Below are 25888 nucleotides of genomic sequence, written 5' to 3' on the forward strand. Positions count from 1 at the left end.
TGTGTGAAAAGCTTGATTCACATGTGTATGTTGATCCAAACATACTGAGCACACAGATCGCTACTTTCTGAATGTTAGGGAACTGCTGTTTTTTGACATCACTCCAAAACTTCGCTGGCCCGTTAGTGCGCTGCCATGGTTACGGATGAATGCGTGTCAATAAGTTCCAGTGTACATTTCCCCTCGTCGATGCAGGGGACCACTTCCTTTGCTCTGGTTGATACGTCCCCCTCGGCCCCCCTCTATTGCAACAGTGAAGGGGTCTCTGGCAAAAGCCTGTCACCTCTGTGGGCAGAGCAAGTCCATCCAATCGACCGGCAAAGTTCTCTTTCAACCTCGCAATGAAATCTGTCATCACATTGTGCCGGGGATGTGATGTGTTTGCGGAGCGTCGGAAAATGCAGTATCCGACCCGTACTCAAGTCGTTCGCGAAAAGGTCCAGCTTGACTTGGAATGCGCGCATCTGCTCCACAAGATCAATGCCCGTTTTGTCTCTGTTTACGCTTCAGAGTTGAGAGAGACATGTTTTAGAGTTGCTATCATATGACCACCGTTACTAGCACCACTAGATGCACTTTCAAAAAACGTGCTGCGTTGTGGTTTAGTGGTTTCTATGTAACTCGGAGTGTTGCGTTCATGGTCTGTACTAGTGTAGGAATTTGGCTACAAGAGGCTGGGCCACTCAATAGAGTCTGTCTGCAGACCGCAGCAAGGAGGCGTTTCCTATAGTGAACGACGGGAGCCGGCTCTCGCCCGCGAACGAGACGTTTTTTGTTTTGTTTTTGCGGAGGGATCTAGATCGGCATGAAGGCACATTATGCAATGTGGACATTATCCCGCTTATTACACGGCCACATTCTCAACAAAGTAACGACATGACTCCCAATAATAATTGAAATGCTTTTATGGATTTAGAAAAAGATTTTATTGATTTAAAAAATAGTTTTTTGTATTTTCTTAAATTGACATGCATCCGCTAAGAAAAGTAGTCCGTTGTTACTGTTTGAACTAACGTAACAACGGCAGGAGCTGCTTCTATAGTGTTTTTGAGGAGCTTTTTGATTACAGATTTGAAAACATCGTTGCTTGCTTTAAAAGTAGCACAATTCATTATGTCAAACCTTGAAAGATATCCCTGCCCTAATGCCAAAAGTAACTGGCAACTGAATATATGTCGCCGTAGCTATGATGTCTATGTCTGGACCGCTGAGTTGAACTCAAAGCACGCTCCCCTCTCCTGCAGGGAGAAAAACTATATTTATATACTTTATATAGGTTGATACAGTAGCCCCTTTTTTTAAATAGTTTTTATAGGTGTTGCCATCTGTTTTGTGTAGCGTGGTTCTACAAGCAAGTCAATGCATTAATTGGGTGGTATCAGAGAGTTACACGGGTCTGTAAATGCAATGAAAACAATTGGCCACAGCAAATAATTTATATTAAACATGTCATTTTTACTTTTGAATACTTTAGTACAAAGGATGTCTTGAATAATTTAAGTGATATATGTGTACACATATAAATCATTAGTCAAAACAGCGCTACATTTGATTTAATTAAAAGGTATAATATGTGGTAAACTGAAGAGCCCTTTGGGAGCCGAAAGAGCCGGCTCTTCTTGGTGAGCCAAATGATCCGGCTCAGCAAGAAGAGCCGGAATTCCCATCACTAGAACAATGACTTCTTCTGCGAGGATTTATAAAAGCAGCTGGATAAAAAAAGTTAGGAAACGCCCCTATAGGAAACGCCTCCTTGCTGCGGTCTGCAGACAGACCCATCTCGGGCCACTCGGGAGTTGGTTCTGGGCCCCCATTTGAATAGGCCTGACCTACTGTATGGGGAAACTGAAGTAACGAACACTTATCACGTTGTTGTGCTTCCGAAGAGAGCTATAAGAGTTTTAAACAAACTTTATATTAGCTTACTAACTTCAAAGGTTTGATTATGTTGAAGCTATAAGGAAACTGCACTAAGTGTAACGTCATTTTCATTATTAATGAATTTGAATTTAAGGAAAGAGGTATGTCTAAAACAAAGAAGATAAGAAATTATGACAAGAAATTAAGAATGTGAAGTTTACTTTGCAAATGGTAAACATTATAAAAACTTAAAGTGGACCGATCATGCTATATTTGAAACGTATATTGTAGGGCCATACCTATATAAAACATGTCAACAAGTTTTATTTTCAAAATACCAAACATTTTGCATTTTAGCCATGCCTCATTTCGCTCTATTTGCTCTATTCCAGCCCTGTACTTACAAGGGCTGAATCTGAGAATCTTCGCTGCTTTTGTGGCAGACTACAGCGCCACCTACAGGCCTGGCATTTGTACTACAGCGTCTCCAGCGCTTTCGAGCGGCAATGGTCGTGGCCCAACCCCACATTCCCCTGATAGGTGGAGAGTTGCCCATATAGGCGGAGCACCCCGTTTCTGACGTCAGAACAATTCAAATCTGTATCAGTCTGTATCAGATCCGTTGCAGCCCCGTTTTTAGAGATTTGGGTACGGAGGAAAAGAGAGAGGGTTGTGTTTTCTGACCCTTGGTGAGTTCCCTGACGCACCGGGGACACATCTTCATGTATAAAAGACGTACAAAAGTGCATTTTGCATGATAGGTCCCCTTTAAGTATGTACTATATCGATTTTTGTGAATATTTTTTCTGTAGCCTAGACCTAACAGTGAAAGGGCTTTCCTATTTATGTTCTATAAAAGATTAAATTAGCTTCAACTTTATTGTCATTGCACAGAGTACATGTGCTATGACAGTTAGCATCTAACCAGAAGTGCAAGACAAGTAAGAAAGCAGTTTTATTCAGAGTATAATATAAATATATACATATAAAAGGGAAGCCATATCAAGCCTTGAGCGTGTGCGTCACATGTTCCGTTTCCCCTCTCCCCGTGCACAGACTGAGCGTTCTGTTCCTCTGCAGGTGCTGTGTGTGAAGAACCTGAGTGCTCGGGCCTCGCTGGCCCAGCTGGTGGCGCTGTTCTCCAGGTACGAGCAGCAGAGCGCCCCCCCGCTGCTCTACCGCCTGCTGACAGGACGCATGAAGGGCCAGGCCTTCATCACTCTGCCAGGTGAGAAACGATGACATCATTATGGTTTGGGAGGGAGGCGTGTGGTGCAGTGGGTTGAGCGTTGGTGCAGTGGATTGAGCGTGTGGTGCAGTGGGTTGAGCGTGTGGTGCAGTGGGTTGAGCGTGTGGTGCAGTGGATTGAGCGTGTGGTGCAGTGGATTGAGCGTGTGGTGCAGTGGATTGAGCGTGTGGTGCAGTGGGTTGAGCGTGTGGTGCAGTGGGTTGAGCGTGTGGTGCAGTGGATTGAGCGTGTGGTGCAGTGGAGTGAGCGTGTGGTGCAGTGGATTGAGCGTGTGGTGCAGTGGATTGAGCGTGTGGTGCAGTGGATTGAGCGTGTGGTGCAGTGGGTTGAGCGTGTGGTGCAGTGGATTGAGCGTGTGGTGCAGTGGATTGAGCGTGTGGTGCAGTGGGTTGAGCGTGTGGTGCAGTGGATTGAGCGTGTGGTGCAGTGGATTGAGCGTGTGGTGCAGTGGGTTGAGCGTGTGGTGCAGTGGGTTGAGCGTGTGGTGCAGTGGGTTGAGCGTTGGTGCAGTGGGTTGAGCGTGTGGTGCAGTGGGTTGAGCGTGTGGTGCAGTGGATTGAGCGTGTGGTGCAGTGGGTTGAGCGTGTGGTGCAGTGGGTTGAGCGTGTGGTGCAGTGGATTGAGCGTGTGGTGCAGTGGATTGAGCGTGTGGTGCAGTGGATTGAGCGTGTGGTGCAGTGGGTTGAGCGTGTGGTGCAGTGGGTTGAGCGTGTGGTGCAGTGGGTTGAGCGTGTGGTGCAGTGGATTGAGCGTGTGGTGCAGTGGGTTGAGCGTTGGTGCAGTGGATTGAGCGTTGGTGCAGTGGGTTGAGCGTGAGCGTGTGGTGCAGTGGGTTGAGCGTTGGTGCAGTGGATTGAGCGTGTGGTGCAGTGGGTTGAGCGTTGGTGCAGTGGATTGAGCGTTGGTGCAGTGGGTTGAGCGTGTGGTGCAGTGGATTGAGCGTGAGCGTTGGTGCAGTGGATTGAGCGTGTGGTGCAGTGGATTGAGCGTGTGGTGCAGTGGGTTGAGCGTGTGGTGCAGTGGGTTGAGCGTGTGGTGCAGTGGATTGAGCGTGAGCGTTGGTGCAGTGGATTGAGCGTGTGGTGCAGTGGGTTGAGCGTGTGGTGCAGTGGGTTGAGCGTGTGGTGCAGTGGGTTGAGCGTGTGGTGCAGTGGGTTGAGCGTGTGGTGCAGTGGATTGAGCGTGTGGTGCAGTGGATTGAGCGTGTGGTGCAGTGGGTTGAGCGTGTGGTGCAGTGGGTTGAGCGTGTGGTGCAGTGGGTTGAGCGTGTGGTGCAGTGGGTTGAGCGTGTGGTGCAGTGGGTTGAGCGTTGGTGCAGTGGATTGAGCGTGTGGTGCAGTGGGTTGAGCGTTGGTGCAGTGGATTGAGCGTTGGTGCAGTGGATTGAGCGTGTGGTGCAGTGGGTTGAGCGTTGGTGTTCGGATCAGGGGGTCACAGGTTCAAACCCCACTGCAGTCAGCATGTCGTTGTGTCCCTGAGACTCTTCACCCCAAAGTGCTCCTGTGGGGATTGCCCACAGTATTCAGTGTGTAAGTCGCTTTGGATAAAAGCGTCTAACAAGTGTCATGTGATGTAATGTAATGTTAAAGGTAGTGAAATGTCTTCCTGTTTAACCCCGTATACAGACATCACATTTCTGCTCCACACTACCTCTTTTTAAATCCGCACAGCTCTCCACTTTGAATATAGTATTTGTCATATTTTATTTTATTTACTTTATTCTTACATGTAGATATTGTCTTTATTTTGTATTTGTTACAAGATTGTTCCTATTTATTTCCACAAACATGGACATAGCAACAATATACGAGAGGTTGTCCGGTGCCTTGCTCAAGGGCACCACGGCAGGGCCCAGGAGGTGAACTGGGACCTCTCCAAGTAGCAGTCCATACTCCATATTTAGGAGCAAGAGGGATGAAGGGGATGATGAAGATCTGGATTTGATGAGGAAGAGGGATTTTATTTATTTATTTATTTATTTATTTATTTATTTATTTATTTATTTATTTATTTAACAGGGACAGTGCATATTAATGAACATTTCTATAAATGTGCCAGAGTTAGCCAAGAGGCTATTTTTCATCTGTAGTCCCTGGACAGATTTTAAAAGTCAATGAAGAGGATGTTGAAGATCTGGATTTGATGAGGAAGAGGATGTTGAAGATCTGGATTTGATGAGGAAGGGGATGTTGAAGATCTGGATTTGATGAGGAAGGGGATGTTGAAGATCTGGATTTGATGATGAAGAGGATGTTGAAGATCTGGATTTGATGAGGAAGGGGATGTTGAAGATCTGGATTTGATGAGGAAGGGGATGTTGAAGATCTGGATTGATGAGGAAGAGGATGTTGAAGATCTGGATTTGATGAGGAAGAGGATGTTGAAGATCTGGATTTGATGAGGAAGAGGATGTTGAAGATCTGGATTTGATGAGGAAGGGGATGTTGAAGATCTGGATTTGATGAGGAAGGGGATGTTGAAGATCTGGATTTGATGAGGAAGAGGATGTTGAAGATCTGGATTTGATGAGGAAGAGGATGTTGAAGATCTGGATTTGATGAGGAAGAGGATGTTGAAGATCTGGATTTGATGAGGAAGGGGATGTTGAAGATCTGGATTTGATGAGGAAGAGGATGTTGAAGATCTGGATTTGATGAGGAAGGGGATGTTGAAGATCTGGATTTGATGAGGAAGAGGATGTTGAAGATCTGGATTTGATGAGGAAGGGGATGTTGAAGATCTGGATTTGATGAGGAAGAGGATGTTGAAGATCTGGATTTGATGAGGAAGAGGATGTTGAAGATCTGGATTTGATGAGGAAGAGGATGTTTGAAGATCTGGATTTGATGAGGAAGAGGATGTTGAAGATCTGGATTTGATGAGGAAGGGGATGTTGAAGATCTGGATTTGATGAGGAAGAGGATGTTGAAGATCTGGATTTGATGAGGAAGAGGATGTTGAAGATCTGGATTGATGAGGAAGAGGATGTTGAAGATCTGGATTTGATGAGGAAGAGGATGTTGAAGATCTGGATTTGATGAGGAAGAGGATGTTGAAGATCTGGATTGATGAGGAAGAGGATGTTGAAGATCTGGATTTGATGAGGAAGGGGATGTTGAAGATCTGGATTTGATGAGGAAGGGGATGTTGAAGATCTGGATTTGATGAGGAAGGGGATGTTGAAGATCTGGATTTGATGAGGAAGAGGATGTTGAAGATCTGGATTTGATGATGAAGAGGATGTTGAAGATCTGGATTTGATGAGGAAGAGGATGTTGAAGATCTGGATTTGATGAGGAAGGGGATGTTGAAGATCTGGATTTGATGAGAGGAAGAGGATGTTGAAGATCTGGATTTGATGAGGAAGAGGATGTTGAAGATCTGGATTTGATGAGGAAGAGGATGTTGAAGATCTGGATTTGATGAGGAAGAGGATGTTGAAGATCTGGATTTGATGAGGAAGGGATGTTGAAGATCTGGATTTGATGAGGAAGAGGATGTTGAAGATCTGGATTTGATGAGGAAGAGGATGTTGAGATCTGGATTTGATGAGGAAGAGGATGTTGAAGATCTGGATTTGATGAGGAAGAGGATGTTGAAGATCTGGATTTGATGAGGAAGAGGATGTTGAAGATCTGGATTTGATGAGGAAGAGGATGTTGAAGATCTGGATTTGATGAGGAGGGGATGTTGAAGATCTGGATTTGATGAGGAAGGGGATGTTGAAGATCTGGATTTGATGAGGAAGGGGATGTTGAAGATCTGGATTGATGAGGAAGAGGATGTTGAAGATCTGGATTTGATGATGAAGAGGATGTTGAAGATCTGGATTTGATGAGGAAGAGGAATGTTGAAGATCTGGATTTGATGAGGAAGGGGATGTTGAAGATCTGGATTTGATGAGGAAGGGGATGTTGAAGATCTGGATTTGATGAGGAAGAGGATGTTGAAGATCTGGATTTGATGAGGAAGAGGATGTTGAAGATCTGGATTGATGAGGAAGAGGATGTTGAAGATCTGGATTTGATGAGGAAGGGGATGTTGAAGATCTGGATTTGATGAGGAAGAGGATGTTGAAGATCTGGATTTGATGAGGAAGGGGATGTTGAAGATCTGGATTTGATGAGGAAGAGGATGTTGAAGATCTGGATTTGATGAGGAAGAGGATGTTTGAAGATCTGGATTTGATGAGGAAAAAGGATGTTGAAGATCTGGATTTGATGAGGAAGGGGATGTTGAAGATCTGGATTTGATGAGGAAGGGGATGTTGAAGATCTGGATTTGATGAGGAAGGGGATGTTGAAGATCTGGATTTGATGAGGAAGAGGATGTTGAAGATCTGGATTTGATGAGGAAAGGGGATGTTGAAGATCTGGATTTGATGAGGAAGAGGATGTTGAAGATCTGGATTTGATGAGGAGAGGATGTTGAAGATCTGGATTTGATGAGGAAGAGGATGTTGAAGATCTGGATTTGATGAGGAAGGGGATGTTGAAGATCTGGATTTGATGAGGAAGGGGATGTTGAAGATCTGGATTTGATGAGGAAGAGGATGTTGAAGATCTGGATTTGATGAGGAAAGAGGATGTTGAAGATCTGGATTTGATGAGGAAGAGGATGTTGAAGATCTGGATTTGATGAGGAAGGGATGTTTGAAGATCTGGAATTTGATGAGGAAGGGGATGTTGAAGATCTGGATTTGATGAGGAAGAGGGATGTTGAAGATCTGGATTGATGAGGAAGGGGATGTTAAGATCTGGATTTGATGAGGAAGAGGATGTTGAAGATCTGGATTTGATGAGGAAGAGGATGTTGAAGATCTGGATTTTGATGAGGAAGAGGATGTTGAAGATCTGGATTTGATGAGGAAGAGGATGTTGAAGATCTGGATTTGATGAGGAAGGGGATGTTGAAGATCTGGATTTGATGAGGAAGAGGATGTTGAAGATCTGGATTTGATGAGGAAGAGGATGTTGAAGATCTGGATTTGATGATGAAGAGGATGTTGAAGATCTGGATTTGATGAGGAAGAGGATGTTGAAGATCTGGATTTGATGAGGAAGGGGATGTTGAAGATCTGGATTTGATGAGGAAGGGGATGTTGAAGATCTGGATTTGATGAGGAAGAGGATGTTGAAGATCTGGATTTGATGAGGAAGAGGATGTTGAAGATCTGGATTTGATGAGGAAGAGGATGTTGAAGATCTGGATTTGATGAGGAGAGGATGTTGAAGATCTGGATTTGATGATGAAGAGGATGTTGAAGATCTGGATTTGATGAGGAAGAGGATGTTGAAGATCTGGATTTGATGAGGAAGGGGATGTTGAAGATCTGGATTTGATGAGGAAGGGGATGTTGAAGATCTGGATTTGATGAGGAAGAGGATGTTGAAGATCTGGCTTTGATGAGGAAGAGGATGTTGAAGATCTGGATTTGATGAGGAAGAGGATGTTGAAGATCTGGATTTGATGAGGAAGGGGATGTTGAAGATCTGGATTTGATGAGGAAGAGGATGTTGAAGATCTGGATTTGATGAGGAAGGGGATGTTGAAGATCTGGATTTGATGAGGAAGAGGATGTTGAAGATCTGGATTTGATGAGGAAGAGGATGTTGAAGATCTGGATTTGATGAGGAAAAGGATGTTGAAGATCTGGATTTGATGAGGAAGGGGATGTTGAAGATCTGGATTTGATGAGGAAGGGGATGTGAAGATCTGGATTTGATGAGGAAGAGGATGTTGAAGATCTGGATTTGATGAGGAAAAGGATGTTGAAGATCTGGATTTGATGAGGAAGAGGATGTTGAAGATCTGGATTTGATGAGGAAGGGGATGCTGAAGATCTGGATTTGATGAGGAAGAGGATGTTGAAGATCTGGATTTGATGAGGAAGGGGATGCTGAAGATCTGGATTTGATGAGGAAGGGGATGCTGAAGATCTGGATTTGATGAGGAAGGGGATGTTGAAGATCTGGATTTGATGAGGAAGGGGATGTTGAAGATCTGGATTTGATGAGGAAGGGGATGTTGAAGATCTGGATTTGATGAGGAAGGGGATGCTGAAGATCTGGATTTGATGAGGAAGGGGATGTTGAAGATCTGGATTTGATGAGGAAGGGGATGTTGAAGATCTGGATTTGATGAGGAAGGGGATGTTGAAGATCTGGATTTGATGAGGAAGAGGATGTTAAAGATCTGGATTTGATGAGGAAGGGGATGTTGAAGATCTGGATTTGATGAGGAAGGGGATGCTGAAGATCTGGATTTGATGAGGAAGATAGCAGCATAATCACAGCTGACTGCAGGACAGAGGAGAACAATTTGACTGCAGCTCGATGATTGGCTGCTGGAGATCGTGGTGAAATGTGATTGGACAAAAGAGAACGCCCATTATGAGCTGATTAAAGCAGCTGGAGGGTGCATGAATGTAGAGCCAGGCTTCCTGCTTGAGCTTCAACACTATGTTTTGCTCCTTTCTTTAAAAACGAGCTTCTTTATGTGTCTTTGAATGCACCATTTACACAAAAACAAGTTCCTCTCATGTGGAAACCTACTTAATAACAACTGATTCTGTGACACACACACACACACACACACACACACACACACACTGACCAACATGAATAAACTAAGCTGTGTGCTTTTCATTAAACATCAGATCTGTATGTGTGTGTTTTCCTTTTGGCAGATGCTGAAACGGCCCAGAAGGCTTTGCAGTTGGTCCATGGATACCGGTTGCTAGGGAAACCTTTGGTGGTTGAGTTTGGCCGTGAGCGACAGGAAGACGAGAAACAGAAGGAGAAGCAGGAGGAGAGGAAATAAAAATAAATAGTAGAGATACAACGTTTATTCCTGACAGCAGCCTGGATCCTTCTGAACAACGGGGCGGAGATGGATGTGTATTGTTTATTATGGTCTTTTCCTTTTAATAAATATCTGTTTTGCACCAAAACAACGTTTGTCATGAGTTTTCTGGAGCTACAGTAAAAAAATTTTAATATTTTTATAACCATAGTTTAGTTACAAGTTTCAGACCTTCGAGCCATAACATCTTGAGGAGATATTTGTAATTTTTTTGCTGGTTATCTGACAAAATATTGAGGTTATATTGAGGATATAATACTTTTTTTTGTTGCTTTTACTCATAAATGGTCAGTCATCTTGTCTAATATCACCTGGTATAGTATTGCAGGTGTGGGTTGCATGAATGACATGAAACTGAACCCTCTGACCTTTTTATAATCAATATCTGCATCATCATGTTCAGTCAGAGGGATGCACTTACTGTGTGTGAAATCACGTGCGGACTAGCCATTGGGAATACCGGGAGTTTTCCCGCTGGGCCGGTCGGACAATTCTTTTTTATCTACATGTTACCCAATTGTACTGCTTATTGAAACCTGTTTACTCACAGTGTCATTCTTCTTTCGGACACTAGAGGGAGGCATTTACATAATAAAAGTCGGTCCGGTTTTAAAAGACACTTTGAAACAGCAGTATCCATAACGTTTGTTTGTACAGACGATAACGCACAGCTCCTATAATGACGCTTATTTTAACCGCACATATTGTTGGCACTGAGCGGTGAATTCATAACTGTGTGTGTGTGTGTGTGTGTGTGTGTGTGTGTGTGTGTGTGTGTGTGTGTGTGTGTGTGTGTGTGTGTGTGTGTGTGTGTGTGTGTGTGTGTGTGTGTGTGTGTGTGTGTGTGTGTGTGTGTGTGTGTGTGCTGTGCGTGTGTGTGTGTGTACGTACAGTGCACTTATCTCTGGTGTTCTCTCGGTCAGTGAGTAGGTTCAGTTTCTGACCAGATTCCAGTTGCATGTATTTTAGGTTTGAAAATCATTGGTGGATTCTCCAAACACTTCGAGAGGTCTTCACCGCTCCAAAACACTTTGTAGTTTATCAGGAAAAACACTGTTTATATTTGCATTTACGTGGTGCCTCTAATTTTGTATCTGCAACGGGAAAACAATCACACGTTGAGGATGAATTGTTGTACATTTAGTGATGAAGACTATAGATTTCTTATAGACGACACCAATAATAACCTGCTTGTCACGACCATAGACTGGTCACAACCTATATATACAGTCTATGGTCACGAGTCACGACCCATACCTTGTCATTTAAAGACAAGTATTCAATGTTTGTGCTTACTTTTATTGATAACTGTTTTCTTATGGAATCATTCATATTAATGTAGGCTATCTTTCCCGCTGTTATCCGCCTCTTTATTTATGGGAGACATTTGACCGTTTCTCTCATTTGTGTATTTGTCTCTGTGACAGTAATGCACGTATGGGGCGAAGCCTGCAAGCTAGTTCAGGCAGTCAACACTTAAAGCCTACACACCTTCCGGCGCAGACTGAAAACTCATCTCTTTCGACTCCACTTCGAGCGATAGAATAACTAACAAAGCACTTATATACTAATAAAGGGCTGGCTTACCTAAAGCCAGTTGAGTAGCACTTGAAATGTTTGGCTCTATGAAACCTGATGTACTTTTATCTGTTTTCTTCAAGTTTGTATCTTCTTGGTCGAACGCACTTATTGTAAATCGCTTTGGATAAAAGCGTCAGCTAAATGTAATGTAACTTATGCTGCATTCATACATAACGCCCCTTGCCACTCTACAACCAACCAAACAGGCTCTCCTTAATATGCCGCTCTATTTAACCTGCCAGATCTCTCGCATTGCTTGCTGCTACTGTTGCTGCAGCTACTCCACGTCGCTGCTGCTTCCACCCCAGCTTCCACCTGTAAGGCAAGGCAAGGCAAGTTTATGTATATAGCACTTTTCAACGCAAGGCAATTCAAAGTGCTTTACAAAAAAAAAATGAAAGACATTAAGCATTAAAAAAGAAAAGCTAATAAAATAAACATTAAGGAAAAATACATGGATAAAAGTTACAGTGCAGTTTAAGATATGAATAGTTCAATTAAAAGCAGCGACAAAAAGAAAAGTCTTCAGTCTGGATTTTAGGCTCGGGGGGTTAGTTATTTAATCATCACTCATGGTGCTCTGTATATCTGTGGAGTGATGAGGCCCGAGCCTGGACGCCAAACTCAACTATATGCTGCTTCTAATACACATGTTAAAGAAACACGTGAGTTGTCTGACTGAAAATGCCTAGAGACAAAATAACCTATTTGGATTGCACTGCTAAACTCTGATATGATGGATGTTTTAACTTTTATTGATAACTTATTGATTATATGAAATATTTAATAATTGTTTACATTTATTAAAATGATAAACCAACAGTGTCAGCACTGATGTGTGTGTTAGTGCGTATTGTGAATGTTTTCTTTATTATCATGACTTGCTCCCTACCTGTATTCAGTGATGTCGTCTATTGGGCGGCTGTGGCTCAGTGGATAGTGTACTGGACTTTGAATCTGGGGATAGCAAGTTCGAGTCTCACTGCAGTCAGCATGTCGTTGTGTCCCTGAGACACTTCACCTCAAATTGCTCCTGTGGGGATTGCCCACAGTATTGAGTATGTTAGTCGCTTTGGATGAAAGTGTTTACCAAATGACATGTAAATATGTACTTTTTTGTTTTGTCTAACAATGTAGTGGTATCTTTATTCTTGCTTTTAGGATGCCTATCACCATCTGGCAAAGGGACTATCGGTGAAAACTACCCTTTTGGCTAATTCGAGTACATTCACATGTTTTTAATATGTTGATTCATGTACACTGTCCCTTGTTTTAACCCTTATGTTGTGTTGGGTTCTCCCGTTTCAAGTTGAAATTGTATATAAACTACGCTCTACTTTTTGTATGGGAACAAGGCTTCATGATATCCTCCACAACACAACTATATAAACACTACAAAACTGATTTTGACCATTTTAGCCAAGTCTGAAGGTCTCTAAAAGTGTATGATTTGGTGTTGGGGTCTTGGGAGACCCAGCAGAATTGTTTTGGGTGACTCGGGGTCAAATTTGGTCCAATCAAGATTCATCTTTGACTTTAGACACCCCTCCGCCCCCCCCCTTCATCCACTGTAACAATCATTTAAAACCTTTTGGGGGGAGATTGCATTCTAATAGTCTATTATAGTCTATTCAGATAACGTAATGATCCACTGTCTTCACTATAGGAAGTATAATGAGTGAATTGAATCACATGGTTTACTTAAAGGTGACCTATCATGCAATTGTGATGTCTTTTATACATAAATATGTGTCCCCTGTGCATCGGGGAACTCACGCAGCGTCAGAAAATAAAACCCTCTCTCTTTTCCTCCGTACCCAAATCTTTTAAAAATGGGGCTACAACGAGCGGATACAGATTCCATCCGAGCGGACGTCAGCCCGGAATAGTGTCCGTTCACACGAGACGCTGGAGACGCTGTAGTACATATGCCAGGCCTGTAAGTGGCGCTGTAGTCTGCAACAAAAGCAGCGAAGAAGACTTCCCGCGCATGGTTGCCATGGTTGCCCTTCTGTTTATTTTCCGCTGTGGACGCTCTGGCTCTTTTTCTCCCTCCCCGAGGCAAGCGTGTGCTCCTGCTGTAATTCTCTCCGGTAGTCCACCAGCAGATGAAAAACAACCACCTCTCCGCCTCTTCCAAGGCACGTGGGGGCCGTGCGGCAGAGTTTCAGATGTTGTTTAGCCGGTCAACATGACCGTTAAAGTTTAAATCTTCTGGACAAAATTAGAAAAGTGCCGGTCAGAGGTCTTCTTTGTTATTTATTGAGCTTTAAAACGAGTGAAATGAGGCATGGCTAAAATGCATGATCATAGGTATGGCCCTACAATATATTTTTCAAATATAGCATGATAGGTCATGATGTGGTGTAATGTGTTTTGTGGCTGTAAAATAAAATGACAACAGGATTGTACGGTTAATAAGTTAGTTATGATGTAGTTAAAACCATTTTGGATGATGGTCATTATTTGTGTGTGTTTTGGACTGAGAACTACGGTGGCCCTGAAGTGCAAGACACCACAGCATTTCAGAAAACACTACAGCATTTCACAAAACACTACAGCATTTCAGAAAACACCACAGCATTTCAGAAAACACTACAGCATTTCAGAAAACACCGCAGCATTTCAGAAAACACTACAGCATTTCAGAAAACACTACAGCATTTCACAAAACACTACAGCATTTCAGAAAACACTACAGCATTTCACAAAACACTACAGCATTTCAGAAAACACTACAGCATTTCAGAAAACACCGCAGCATTTCACAAAACACTACAGCATTTCAGAAAACACTACAGCATTTCAGAAAACACTACAGCATTTCAGAAAACACTACAGCATTTCAGAAAACACCGCAGCATTTCAGAAAACACTACAGCATTTCAGAAAACACTACAGCATTTCAGAAAACACCACAGCATTTCAGAAAACACTACAGCATTTCACAAAACACTACAGCATTTCAGAAAACACTACAGCATTTCAGAAAACACTACAGCATTTCACAAAACACTACAGCATTTCAGAAAACACTACAGCATTTCAGAAAACACTACAGCATTTCAGAAAACACCACAGCATTTCAGAAAACACTACAGCATTTCAGAAAACACTACAGCATTTCACAAAACACTACAGCATTTCAGAAAACACTACAGCATTTCAGAAAACACCACAGCATTTCAGAAAACACTACAGCATTTCAGAAAACACTACAGCATTTCACAAAACACTACAGCATTTCACAAAACACTACAGCATTTCAGAAAACACCACAGCATTTCAGAAAACACTACAGCATTTCAGAAAACACTACAGCATTTCACAAAACACTACAGCATTTCAGAAAACACTACAGCATTTCAGAAAACACTACAGCATTTCAGAAAACACCACAGCATTTCAGAAAACACTACAGCATTTCAGAAAACACTACAGCATTTCAGAAAACGCCGCAGCATTTCAGAAAACACCACAGCATTTCAGAAAACACTACAGCATTTCAGAAAACACTACAGAATTTCAGAAAACACTACAGCATTTCACAAAACACTACAGCATTTCAGAAAACACCACAGCATTTCAGAAAACACTACAGCATTTCACAAAACACTACAGCATTTCACAAAACACTACAGCATTTCAGAAAACACTACAGCATTTCAGAAAACACTACAGCATTTCACAAAACACTACAGCATTTCAGAAAACACTACAGCATTTCACAAAACACCACAGCATTTCAGAAAACACTACAGCATTTCAGAAAACACTACAGCATTTCAGAAAACGCCGCAGCATTTCACAAAACACTACAGCATTTCAGAAAACGCCGCAGCATTTCACAAAACACTACAGCATTTCACAAAACACTACAGCATTTCACAAAACACTACAGCATTTCAGAAAACACCACAGCATTTCACAAAACACCACAGCATTTCACAAAACACTACAGCATTTCAGAAAACACTACAGCATTTCAGAAAACGCCGCAGCATTTCACAAAACACTACAGCATTTCACAAAACACTACAGCATTTCAGAAAACACTACAGCATTTCAGAAAACGCCACAGCATTTCACAAAACACTACAGCATTTCAGAAAACACTACAGCATTTCAGAAAACGCCGCAGCATTTCACAAAACACTACAGCATTTCACAAAACACTACAGCATTTCAGAAAACACTACAGCATTTCACAAAACACTACAGCATTTCACAAAACACCACAGCATTTCACAAAACACCACAGCATTTCAGAAAACACTACAGCATTTCACAAAACACTACAGCATTTCAGAAAACACTACAGCATTTCACAAAACACTACAGCATTTCAGAAAACACTACAGCATTTCACAAAACACCACAGCATTTCAGAAAACACTACAGCATTTCACAAAACACTACAGCATTTCACAAAACACTACAGCATTTCACAAAACACTACAGCATTTCAGAAAACACTACAGCATTTCAGAAAACGCCGCAGCATTTCACAAAACACCACAGCATTTCAGAAAACACTACAGCATTTCAGAAAACGCCGCAGCATTTCACAAAACACCACAGCATTTCAGAAAACACTACAGCATTTCAGAAAACACTACAGCATTTCACAAAACACTACAGCATTTCAGAAAACACCACAGCATTTCAGAAAACACTACAGCATTTCAGAAAACACCACAGCATTTCACAAAACACTACAGCATTTCAGAAAACACCACAGCATTTCACAAAACACTACAGCATTTCACAAAACACTACAGCATTTCAGAAAACACTACAGCATTTCAGAAAACCCTACAGCATTTCAGAAAACACCACAGCATTTCAGAAAACACTACAGCATTTCAGAAAACGCCGCAGCATTTCAGAAAACACTACAGCATTTCACAAAACACTACAGCATTTCACAAAACACTACAGCATTTCACATTGGACGGAAAGGGTATTCCTTTAGGGAGAACACTTCTTGTTTGTGATTGGACAGAGCCAGCCAGAGAAGCACTGCTGTGATTGGTTGTTTTTGCTGCCAGTCAAGAAATGACGCTTCGTGATTGGTCAACACCCGACAGCGAAATATGTCCCAACCATGGTCACACAACGTATGGTCCCAACACATCAGCCGTTAGCACACACTCAGAGCTCACAGCTCCTCATATCTGTTCAGAAACTGGACAAAAGTTAAACATGTACAAACCACAGACTGTCTATGTCATGGTGAATACAGTCGCTGCTTTATTTATGTCTGTATGATGTTGTTGTGAGTGTGTACGGAGCAGCTACAGGTTAGTTTAGCCTGATGGATCCGATTCAGAAAACACGCATTTTAAAAGCTTTTCGCCTGCCGTCTTGTCTGCAGACTTGTCAAAGCGTTAATTCATGGTTTTTACTAACTGTTATCAGTATGTAGTTACTTCGGCATCACTTTGAAACGTGTATTACAATTAAATCACGGTCAAATATGTTCATTTTGTTGTAGGATTTACATGGAGATACGCCCCGTCCCCTCTCCAGCGCCTCTTGTTTGAATGACAGCAGCAGTGACAGGAGCAAACACAGCTGAGAGCCGCGGTGAAACTCGAGCAGCCGCGGTGAAACTCGAGCAGCCGCGGTGAAATTAGAGCGATGTGAATATTGGGTAGTCTACCATAGTATTTACATGGAGATAAGCCCCTTAAAAACCATGAGTTAATAAAGCATTAATTCTGTATTTACTCCTGTCATTCGAACAAGACGCTGGAGAGGGGGCGGGCCGTATCTCCATGTAAATCCTATCGGAATCGGATCCATCAGGCTAAACCAGGGCTCTCCAACACGTCGATCGCGAGCTACCGGTAGCTCGCCGCTCGATTATCGATTATAGCGTAGTAAGGTTGCTTCTTGATTTTTCGGCCGCGGCTGGACAATAAAGTTTTTTTATTTTAGAATTGTTTCTGTCACACGAATATCAAATTGGTCCGTGACGCAGTGACCAATGAACAGACGTGACAGCGGCACAGCGACACCACACACAGACCAGTCTGCTTTCTCCAGCAACACCAGTACAGAACCAACAGCAGAATGACCCGCTCTGAATCAGGCCCGTGTCGCTGCGGCACACACACAGGGAGGGATTTGTGTTTTTTTGAAAAACACTCGTTATCGTCATGTCAGGTTTTTGGTGGATTTAATCAAGTCTTGGATTGCAGAGTATGGATGTCCTCTTGCTATTTTCAGTTGATAAACACTTGTGTGAAGTTTGTGAAGGCAGGAGGAAATAAGCTTCCGCGATCACCGTCTCCTCTCCGTTCCTCCAAACCCCGCCCCCTCCCTGAAAATAATGAGTGACAGGCTGAAACTTTATTATTCACTTAATCACTGATTGAGATATGATGAAGCTAACTTAGTCTCATACATTCATGGGATTAATGTAACAGTAAGACAGAGAATGTGAGTGTGCACCCACATGCACTATTTTTGTTTTCATAATGCTGTCTGCTGTGTTTATATATACAGTCTATGGTTCAGACTCAAGTCATGTGTGTGATGCCACATTCAGGACCTTCAGTGTCCTCTTTTTAACAGAAGACCGTAGCTAGAAGCTGCAGCTAGACCGCAGAAGTATTCGTTTTTTGTGTTTGAGGATGGAACAATTTCACACACAGATATAGGGAGGCTAGACCTATACACTTGGTTTATTATGGTTTATAATTTCATGTCAAGACGAAGAAGAAGATGAAAAAGATGGCTGAACTGTTCAGTGTCAATCCTGTGGAGATGGAGATGGAGGTTATACATCTCCAAAATCATGTTCAGTTTAAGTCTCAGCAAAACTCACAACATGTCTGGAGCCTTGAAGACCCAGAAAACTATAAGAACATTCACCAAGCAGCACTGAACACGACTGCTTTATTTGGTTCTGTTCTACAGACTTTTGTGAAGCAGCTTTTTCTGGCATGAATGTCATGAAATCTAAATACAGAACAAGACTGAGTGATGAACATGTAAATGACTCTATTAGAGGGAACCTAAGTGGGTACACTCCAGCATACACCTGTGTGGTGGACTCCAGCAGTGCCATTCATCTCACTGACTGTAAAAAAGAGTGAATGCACTTATTTGATATAAGTGCCCTGCATACGATGCTTGTCAGGTGGTGATTAAGGACATTTATGTGAATGTTCAGTGACTTACTTACTAACTATATGGGCCATAATAATATGTGAGACATTTTCGTTTTCTTGGACCTTGATGTGAAGTTAAGATTTGTGATAAGCTTTAGGTATTGCAATTTCACACGTGTACAAAAGTATAGCTTAATTCAACTGATGAGTGCTATGTGAATAAATGTAAGTGATGTGATGCAAGTAGCTCTTGGCCACTTTCATTTTTTCAAAGTAGCTCTCAGATGAAGAAAGGTTGGAGACCCCTGAGCTAAACTAACCTGTAGCTGCTCCGTCCACGCTCACAACAACGTCATACAGACATAAATAAACCAGCGACTGTATTCACCATGACATAGACAGTCTGTGGTTTGTATGTTTAACTTTTGTCCAGTTTCTGAACAGATATGAGGAGCTGTGAGCTCTGAGTGTGTGCTAACAGCTAACAGCTGATGTGTTGGGCTAATCACAAGCGTCATTTCTTGACTGGCAGCAAAAACAACCAATCACAGCAGTGCTTCTCTGGCTGGCTCTGTCCAATCACAAACAAGAAGTGTTCTCCCTAAAGGAATACCCTTTCCGTCCAATGTGAAATGCTGTGGTGTTTTCTGAAATGCTGTGGTGTTTTCTGAAATGCTGTGGTGTCTTGCACTTCAGGGCCACCGTAGAGATCAATCATGGGTCAAAATGTACCCGCGAACACCATGAACGGAAACAGCTTTTGAACACAACACAAGGGTTAAATCAAGCAAATCAAATCAATGTCCCACTGTTATCCACCTGATTGAAAAGTCGATTTCTTTATGGGTGAAATTGTACCTTTTCTCTCATTTGTGTGTTTATCTCTGTGACAGGAAGGCCCATACAAGCCTAAACACATGTTACTGCTGAACTCTGATATGATGAAGCCTGATCTCCTGCTCCGGTGATCGGACTTCTCGGCTCCTCTCAGACCTGATGAACAGTTCCCACAGACCTGATCCACAGATAGCTCGTTAAAAGTGAAATCGTCACCTCGTGCACTTTGCAGAGCCACAGGACACGTTATCGGGCTGTGTGACAGTGAGCTGACCCAGTAAACATGGCTCTGCTCTCACGACCCCGCGGAGAGTCAAACTGCATCAGTATCGATCAGACTGAACCTGTTGGCTCAGGTTTGTTTGTGTCGATGTTTTTGTTTGCCTTCAGTTCAGGGCTGTGATCTTTCTCTCATTCTGCACGGTCAGAAACTCACCTCTGACAGCTGCACTCTTTACTTATTAACAGCTGCTCTATTCAAAAGCCTTCATGGGACACTTAGTGGAGGGTTACACTCTAAAGCTGTGTTTATATGATACTGAAGGGAACACTTTTACACAATACACACCTACCTGACTGAAAATAAACATGTTAAAAAAAAAAGCATCTATCTCAGAAAAGGCTGCTTTTTAAGTACTTTGTTGCACTTCTATATTTTTCTATATATTTTGCATTTTGGAGAATACACTTATTTTGCCTCTTTCCCAGTATGAAGGCACTCCACATTTAACACCTACATGCAGTATGTTTTGCACGAGACACAGCTAGATTCTTAATTATGGGACTCAAGTTGTATTGCAGTGTCTATCCTCTAATGCACGTATCAAACTCGAGGCCCGGGGGCCAAATCCGGCCCTTGGTGGATTTAATTTCGGCCCGCAGGATAATTTCTAATTACTATCAGATCTGGCGCGCCGGTATATTGCACGCACACCTTCACTCCATCCTGAGGGTCTCCTCAGCTCAAAGCCTGAGCCCAAACTTTGATGAACTTGCTCCCAAGATGAGATGCCAAGTGTCTGAGCTAGCATCTCAGAGCAGCACACTGAGTTCAATGGATGCTTCCTTCTGCACTTTCTCTCTCACGACAGCAGGGCATGTTTGAGGGAAATAGTTTTGTTGAAGCTGTTGTTGGCCTGTGGGGAAATGTACTCATAAGAAATGACTCTGGAGAAGCTGCAGATAGAGCCGTAAGAAATTAATGCAACTGATTATTTAATGTTTAATGTTGTTTTTATAGGCAATAATTTAAGCTTTGTTGGTTCCAGGTTTAATATGTGCAATGAGTTCATTTCAATAAGTTCTGCAATAAACATTGAACCAGTCCGGCCCTCGACTAGTACCCATTTTTTTATTTTGGCCCACTGTGTGTTTGAGTTTGACCCCCCTGCTTTAAGGCTTTCATGGTGTACACTGTTAACTGTGCGGCTCCCTTTGTAACTCAGCTGTCTACGTATTCAACCATTCATGGTGTATAAGATAGTGTTTTGATGGACAAGAAATCAACAGATGATAATAAGAAAAGTAAGCATTTATTTCCAAATAGAAAACATTGAAACACGTCGATATAATTGGTGTGGTGTTTAGTTCAAGTCAGTTGACGAAAGGTTGTTCTGTAAATCAAATAAGCAAAGGTATAATAAACAGATTGACAAAAGACTTGATCTTGTTATAAAGAAAAAGATCCTGTTGGTAAAGTGTGAGTTGTAAATGTCACACATCAATAAGTATTTTCAATTGTTGCCGATGTTTCCAATAAAAAAGCATTTTGCACCATGTGACCGTGTTTATCCTGACACTAGTTAAACATAAGCCTCCCACTAAGGACAATATGCATAGATATATGTCCTTAAAATGCCGAATACAGGAGACACATCCTGCAACACCCAGCATATTTCATAATTCAAATGAATGTCAACTCATATACACGGATTACAGTGTAATAATGATTATAAGGCACAATATGAATTAACATGAAAACAGCATTGAATACATTTGTGTCTGAATCAGGAAGACAATCACGTTTTGATTTCAAACAAAAACCATCTGAAGTTAGTACAAATATTTACTGGATGTCCAAGAGACCAAATCGATGAATGGCGCTACAATGAACCATTACGTTTTACATCTGTACTGCCATGAAAATGATATCCATGCTTTTGTTGTATTTGTAATATATGAAAGTGTTGAATTGTATCGCTCCAATCCTAAACATTTCGTACTCAAACAATCAGACACCAAGGTTTGGAAAAAAGATTTTCAAATGGGATCAGCGGGAGGAAACATAACTGTGTTTACATTTGGCTGCTGTGAACATCCTCAATTGTGTTTCCAACAGACACACACACACACACACACACACACACACACACACACACACACACACACACACCCTGTGAAAATGATAAACAACACGATCAAAGGCTCGTTTAATCTGTGTGTGTGTGTGTGTGTGTGTGTGTGTGTGTGTGTGTGTGTGTGTGTGTGTGTGTGGTGTGTGTGTGTGTGTGTGGGTGTGTGTGTGTGTGTGTGTGTGTGTGTGTGTTGTGTGTGTGTGTGTGTGTGTGTGTGTGTGTGTGTGTGTGTGTGTGTGTGTGTGTGTGTGTGTGTGTGTGTGTGTGTGTGTGTGTGTAGTTTGTACATTAGTATGACTTTTCTACATAATAAATGAGTTGCCATCAACGTAATGGAAATGTGTGACAACCTACAATAATGATCAAACACTTAGAGAGAAAAGACTGTAACAAGTTTCAGTCTAATGGTGTTGTTGTTGTTGTTGTTGTTGTTGTTGTTGTTGTTGTTGTTGTCATAGCTTCTCTCTATGTGTTTGTGTTGTCTCCTGGGTTCTGGAGTGCCCGGAGTCTGTCTTTTTATTGTTTCCCTCCCAAACCCCATCCCCTCAGGAAGCCGTTGCCTCCTGTCATTGTAAATAAGAATTTGTTCTTTATTGATTTTCCTGGATAAATAAAAAGGTTCTACTGTTGTCATCGTTACCTTTGAACTTTCCAACACTGAAACGCCAGAATGTATTCGACGATCTTTTGCAAAGCTTTAAAGGGGCCATATTCTGCTTTATGTTTGGTATGTAGTGTCTCTACTTTAAAGAGTCCTCTCCTGCTGATGTTCAGGTATATATCAGTATGTAGTGTCTCTACTTTAAAGAGTCCTCTCCTGCTGATGTTCAGGTATATATCAGTATGTAGTGTCTCTACTTTAAAGAGTCCTCTCCTGCTGATGTTCAGGTGTATATCAGTATGTATTGTCTCTACTTTAAAGAGTCCTCTCCTGCTGATGTTCAGGTGTATATCAGTATGTAGTGTCTCTACTTTAAAGAGTCCTCTCCTGCTGATGTTCAGGTGTATATCAGTATGTAGTGTCTCTACTTTAAAGAGTCCTCTCCTGCTGATGTTCAGGTGTATATCAGTATGTAGTGTATCTACTTTAAAGAGTCCTCTCCTGCTGATGTCCAGGTGTATATCAGCATGTAGTGTCTCTACTTTAAAGAGTCCTCTCCTGCTGATGTTCAGGTGTATATCAGTATGTAGTGTCTCTACTTTAAAGAGTCCTCTCCTGCTGATGTCAGGTGTATATCAGTGTGTAGTGTCTCTACTTTAAAGAGTCCTCTCCTGCTGATGCTCAGGTGTATATCAGTATGTAGTGTCTCTACTTTAAAGAGTCCTCTCCTGCTGATGTTCAGGTGTATATCAGTATGTAGTGTCTCTACTTTAAAGAGTCCTCTCCTGCTGATGTTCAGGTGTATATCAGTATGTAGTGTCTCTACTTTAAAGAGTCCTCTCCTGCTGATGTTCAGGTGTATATCAGTGTGTAGTGTCTCTACTTTAAAGAGTCCTCTCCTGCTGATGCTCAGGTGTATATCAGTATGTAGTGTCTCTACTTTAAAGAGTCCTCTCCTGCTGATGTTCAGGTGTATATCAGTATGTAGTGTCTCTACTTTAAAGAGTCCTCTCCTGCTGATGTTCAGGTGTATATCAGTATGTAGTGTCTCTACTTTAAAGAGTCCTCTCCTGCTGATGTTCAGGTGTATATCAGTATGTAGTGTCTCTACTTTAAAGAGTCCTCTCCTGCTGATGTTCAGGTGTATATCAGTATGTAGTGTCTCTACTTTAAAGAGTCCTCTCCTGCTGATGTTCAGGTGTATATCAGTATGTAGTGTCTCTACTTTAAAGAGTCCTCTCCTGCTGATGTTCAGGTGTATATCAGTATGTAGTGTCTCTACTTTAAAGAGTCCTCTCCTGCTGATGTTCAGGTGTATATCAGTATGTAGTGTCTCTACTTTAAAGAGTCCTCTCCTGCTGGTGTGCAGGTGTATATCAGCATGTAGTGTCTCTACTTTAAAGAGTCCTCTCCTGCTGATGTTCAGGTGTATATCAGTATGTAGTGTCTCTACTTTAAAGAGTCCTCTCCTGCTGATGTTCAGGTGTATATCAGTATGTAGTGTCTCTACTTTAAAGAGTCCTCTCCTGCTGATGTTCAGGTGTATATCAGTATGTAGTGTCTCTACTTTAAAGAGTCCTCTCCTGCTGATGTTCAGGTGCATATCAGTATGTAGTGTCTCTACTTTAAAGAGTCCTCTCCTGCTGATGTTCAGGTGTATATCAGTATGTAGTGTCTCTGCTTTAAAGAGTCCTCTCCTGCTGATGTTCAGGTGTATATCAGTATGTAGTGTCTCTACTTTAAAGAGTCCTCTCCTGCTGATGTTCAGGTGTATATCAGTATGTAGTGTCTCTACTTTAAAGAGTCCTCTCCTGCTGATGTTCAGGTGTATATCAGTATGTAGTGTCTCTACTTTAAAGAGTCCTCTCCTGCTGATGTTCAGGTGCATATCAGTATGTAGTGTCTCTACTTTAAAGAGTCCTCTCCTGCTGATGTTCAGGTGTATATCAGTATGTAGTGTCTCTACTTTAAAGAGTCCTCTCCTGCTGATGTTCAGGTGTATATCAGTATGTAGTGTCTCTACTTTAAAGAGTCCTCTCCTGCTGATGTTCAGGTGTATATCAGTATGTAGTGTCTCTACTTTAAAGAGTCCTCTCCTGCTGATGTTCAGGTGCATATCAGTATGTAGTGTCTCTACTTTAAAGAGTCCTCTCCTGCTGATGTTCAGGTGTATATCAGTATGTAGTGTCTCTACTTTAAAGAGTCCTCTCCTGCTGATGTTCAGGTGTATATCAGTGTGTAGTGTCTCTACTTTAAAGAGTCCTCTCCTGCTGATGCTCAGGTGTATATCAGTATGTAGTGTCTCTACTTTAAAGAGTCCTCTCCTGCTGATGTTCAGGTGTATATCAGTATGTAGTGTCTCTACTTTAAAGAGTCCTCTCCTGCTGATGTTCAGGTGTATATCAGTATGTAGTGTCTCTACTTTAAAGAGTCCTCTCCTGCTGATGTTCAGGTGTATATCAGTATGTAGTGTCTCTACTTTAAAGAGTCCTCTCCTGCTGATGTTCAGGTGTATATCAGTATGTAGTGTCTCTACTTTAAAGAGTCCTCTCCTGCTGATGTTCAGGTGTATATCAGTATGTAGTGTCTCTACTTTAAAGAGTCCTCTCCTGCTGATGTTCAGGTGTATATCAGTATGTAGTGTCTCTACTTTAAAGAGTCCTCTCCTGCTGATGTTCAGGTGTATATCAGTATGTAGTGTCTCTACTTTAAAGAGTCCTCTCCTGCTGGTGTGCAGGTGTATATCAGCATGTAGTGTCTCTACTTTAAAGAGTCCTCTCCTGCTGATGTTCAGGTGTATATCAGTATGTAGTGTCTCTACTTTAAAGAGTCCTCTCCTGCTGATGTTCAGGTGTATATCAGTATGTAGTGTCTCTACTTTAAAGAGTCCTCTCCTGCTGATGTTCAGGTGTATATCAGTATGTAGTGTCTCTACTTTAAAGAGTCCTCTCCTGCTGATGTTCAGGTGCATATCAGTATGTAGTGTCTCTACTTTAAAGAGTCCTCTCCTGCTGATGTTCAGGTGTATATCAGTATGTAGTGTCTCTGCTTTAAAGAGTCCTCTCCTGCTGATGTTCAGGTGTATATCAGTATGTAGTGTCTCTACTTTAAAGAGTCCTCTCCTGCTGATGTTCAGGTGTATATCAGTATGTAGTGTCTCTACTTTAAAGAGTCCTCTCCTGCTGATGTTCAGGTGTATATCAGTATGTAGTATCTCTACTTTAAAGAGTCCTCTCCTGCTGATGTTCAGGTGCATATCAGTATGTAGTGTCTCTACTTTAAAGAGTCCTCTCCTGCTGATGTTCAGGTGTATATCAGTATGTAGTGTCTCTACTTTAAAGAGTCCTCTCCTGCTGATGTTCAGGTGTATATCAGTATGTAGTGTCTCTACTTTAAAGAGTCCTCTCCTGCTGATGTTCAG

The 25888-nt window shown here is 42.1% G+C and overlaps 1 protein-coding gene across 1 annotated transcript in view; it reads left to right on the plus strand.

Annotated features, from left to right (window-relative positions):
• Window positions 1-10052, plus strand: part of rbm41 (RNA binding motif protein 41) — a 25221-nt gene extending 15169 nt beyond the window's left edge. Inside the window, exons 6-7 of the mRNA XM_071205383.1 lie at window positions 2941-3088; window positions 9798-10052. Coding sequence (XP_071061484.1) covers window positions 2941-3088; window positions 9798-9931 — 282 coding nt within the window. The 3' untranslated portion in view covers window positions 9932-10052. The remainder of the gene's footprint in view (window positions 1-2940; window positions 3089-9797) is intronic.
• The last annotated feature ends 15836 nt before the right edge of the window (window positions 10053-25888 follow it).

The sequence above is a fragment of the Pseudochaenichthys georgianus genome, chromosome 14 (assembly GCF_902827115.2).
Source record: "Pseudochaenichthys georgianus chromosome 14, fPseGeo1.2, whole genome shotgun sequence".
NCBI classification, from domain to species: domain Eukaryota; kingdom Metazoa; phylum Chordata; class Actinopteri; order Perciformes; family Channichthyidae; genus Pseudochaenichthys; species Pseudochaenichthys georgianus.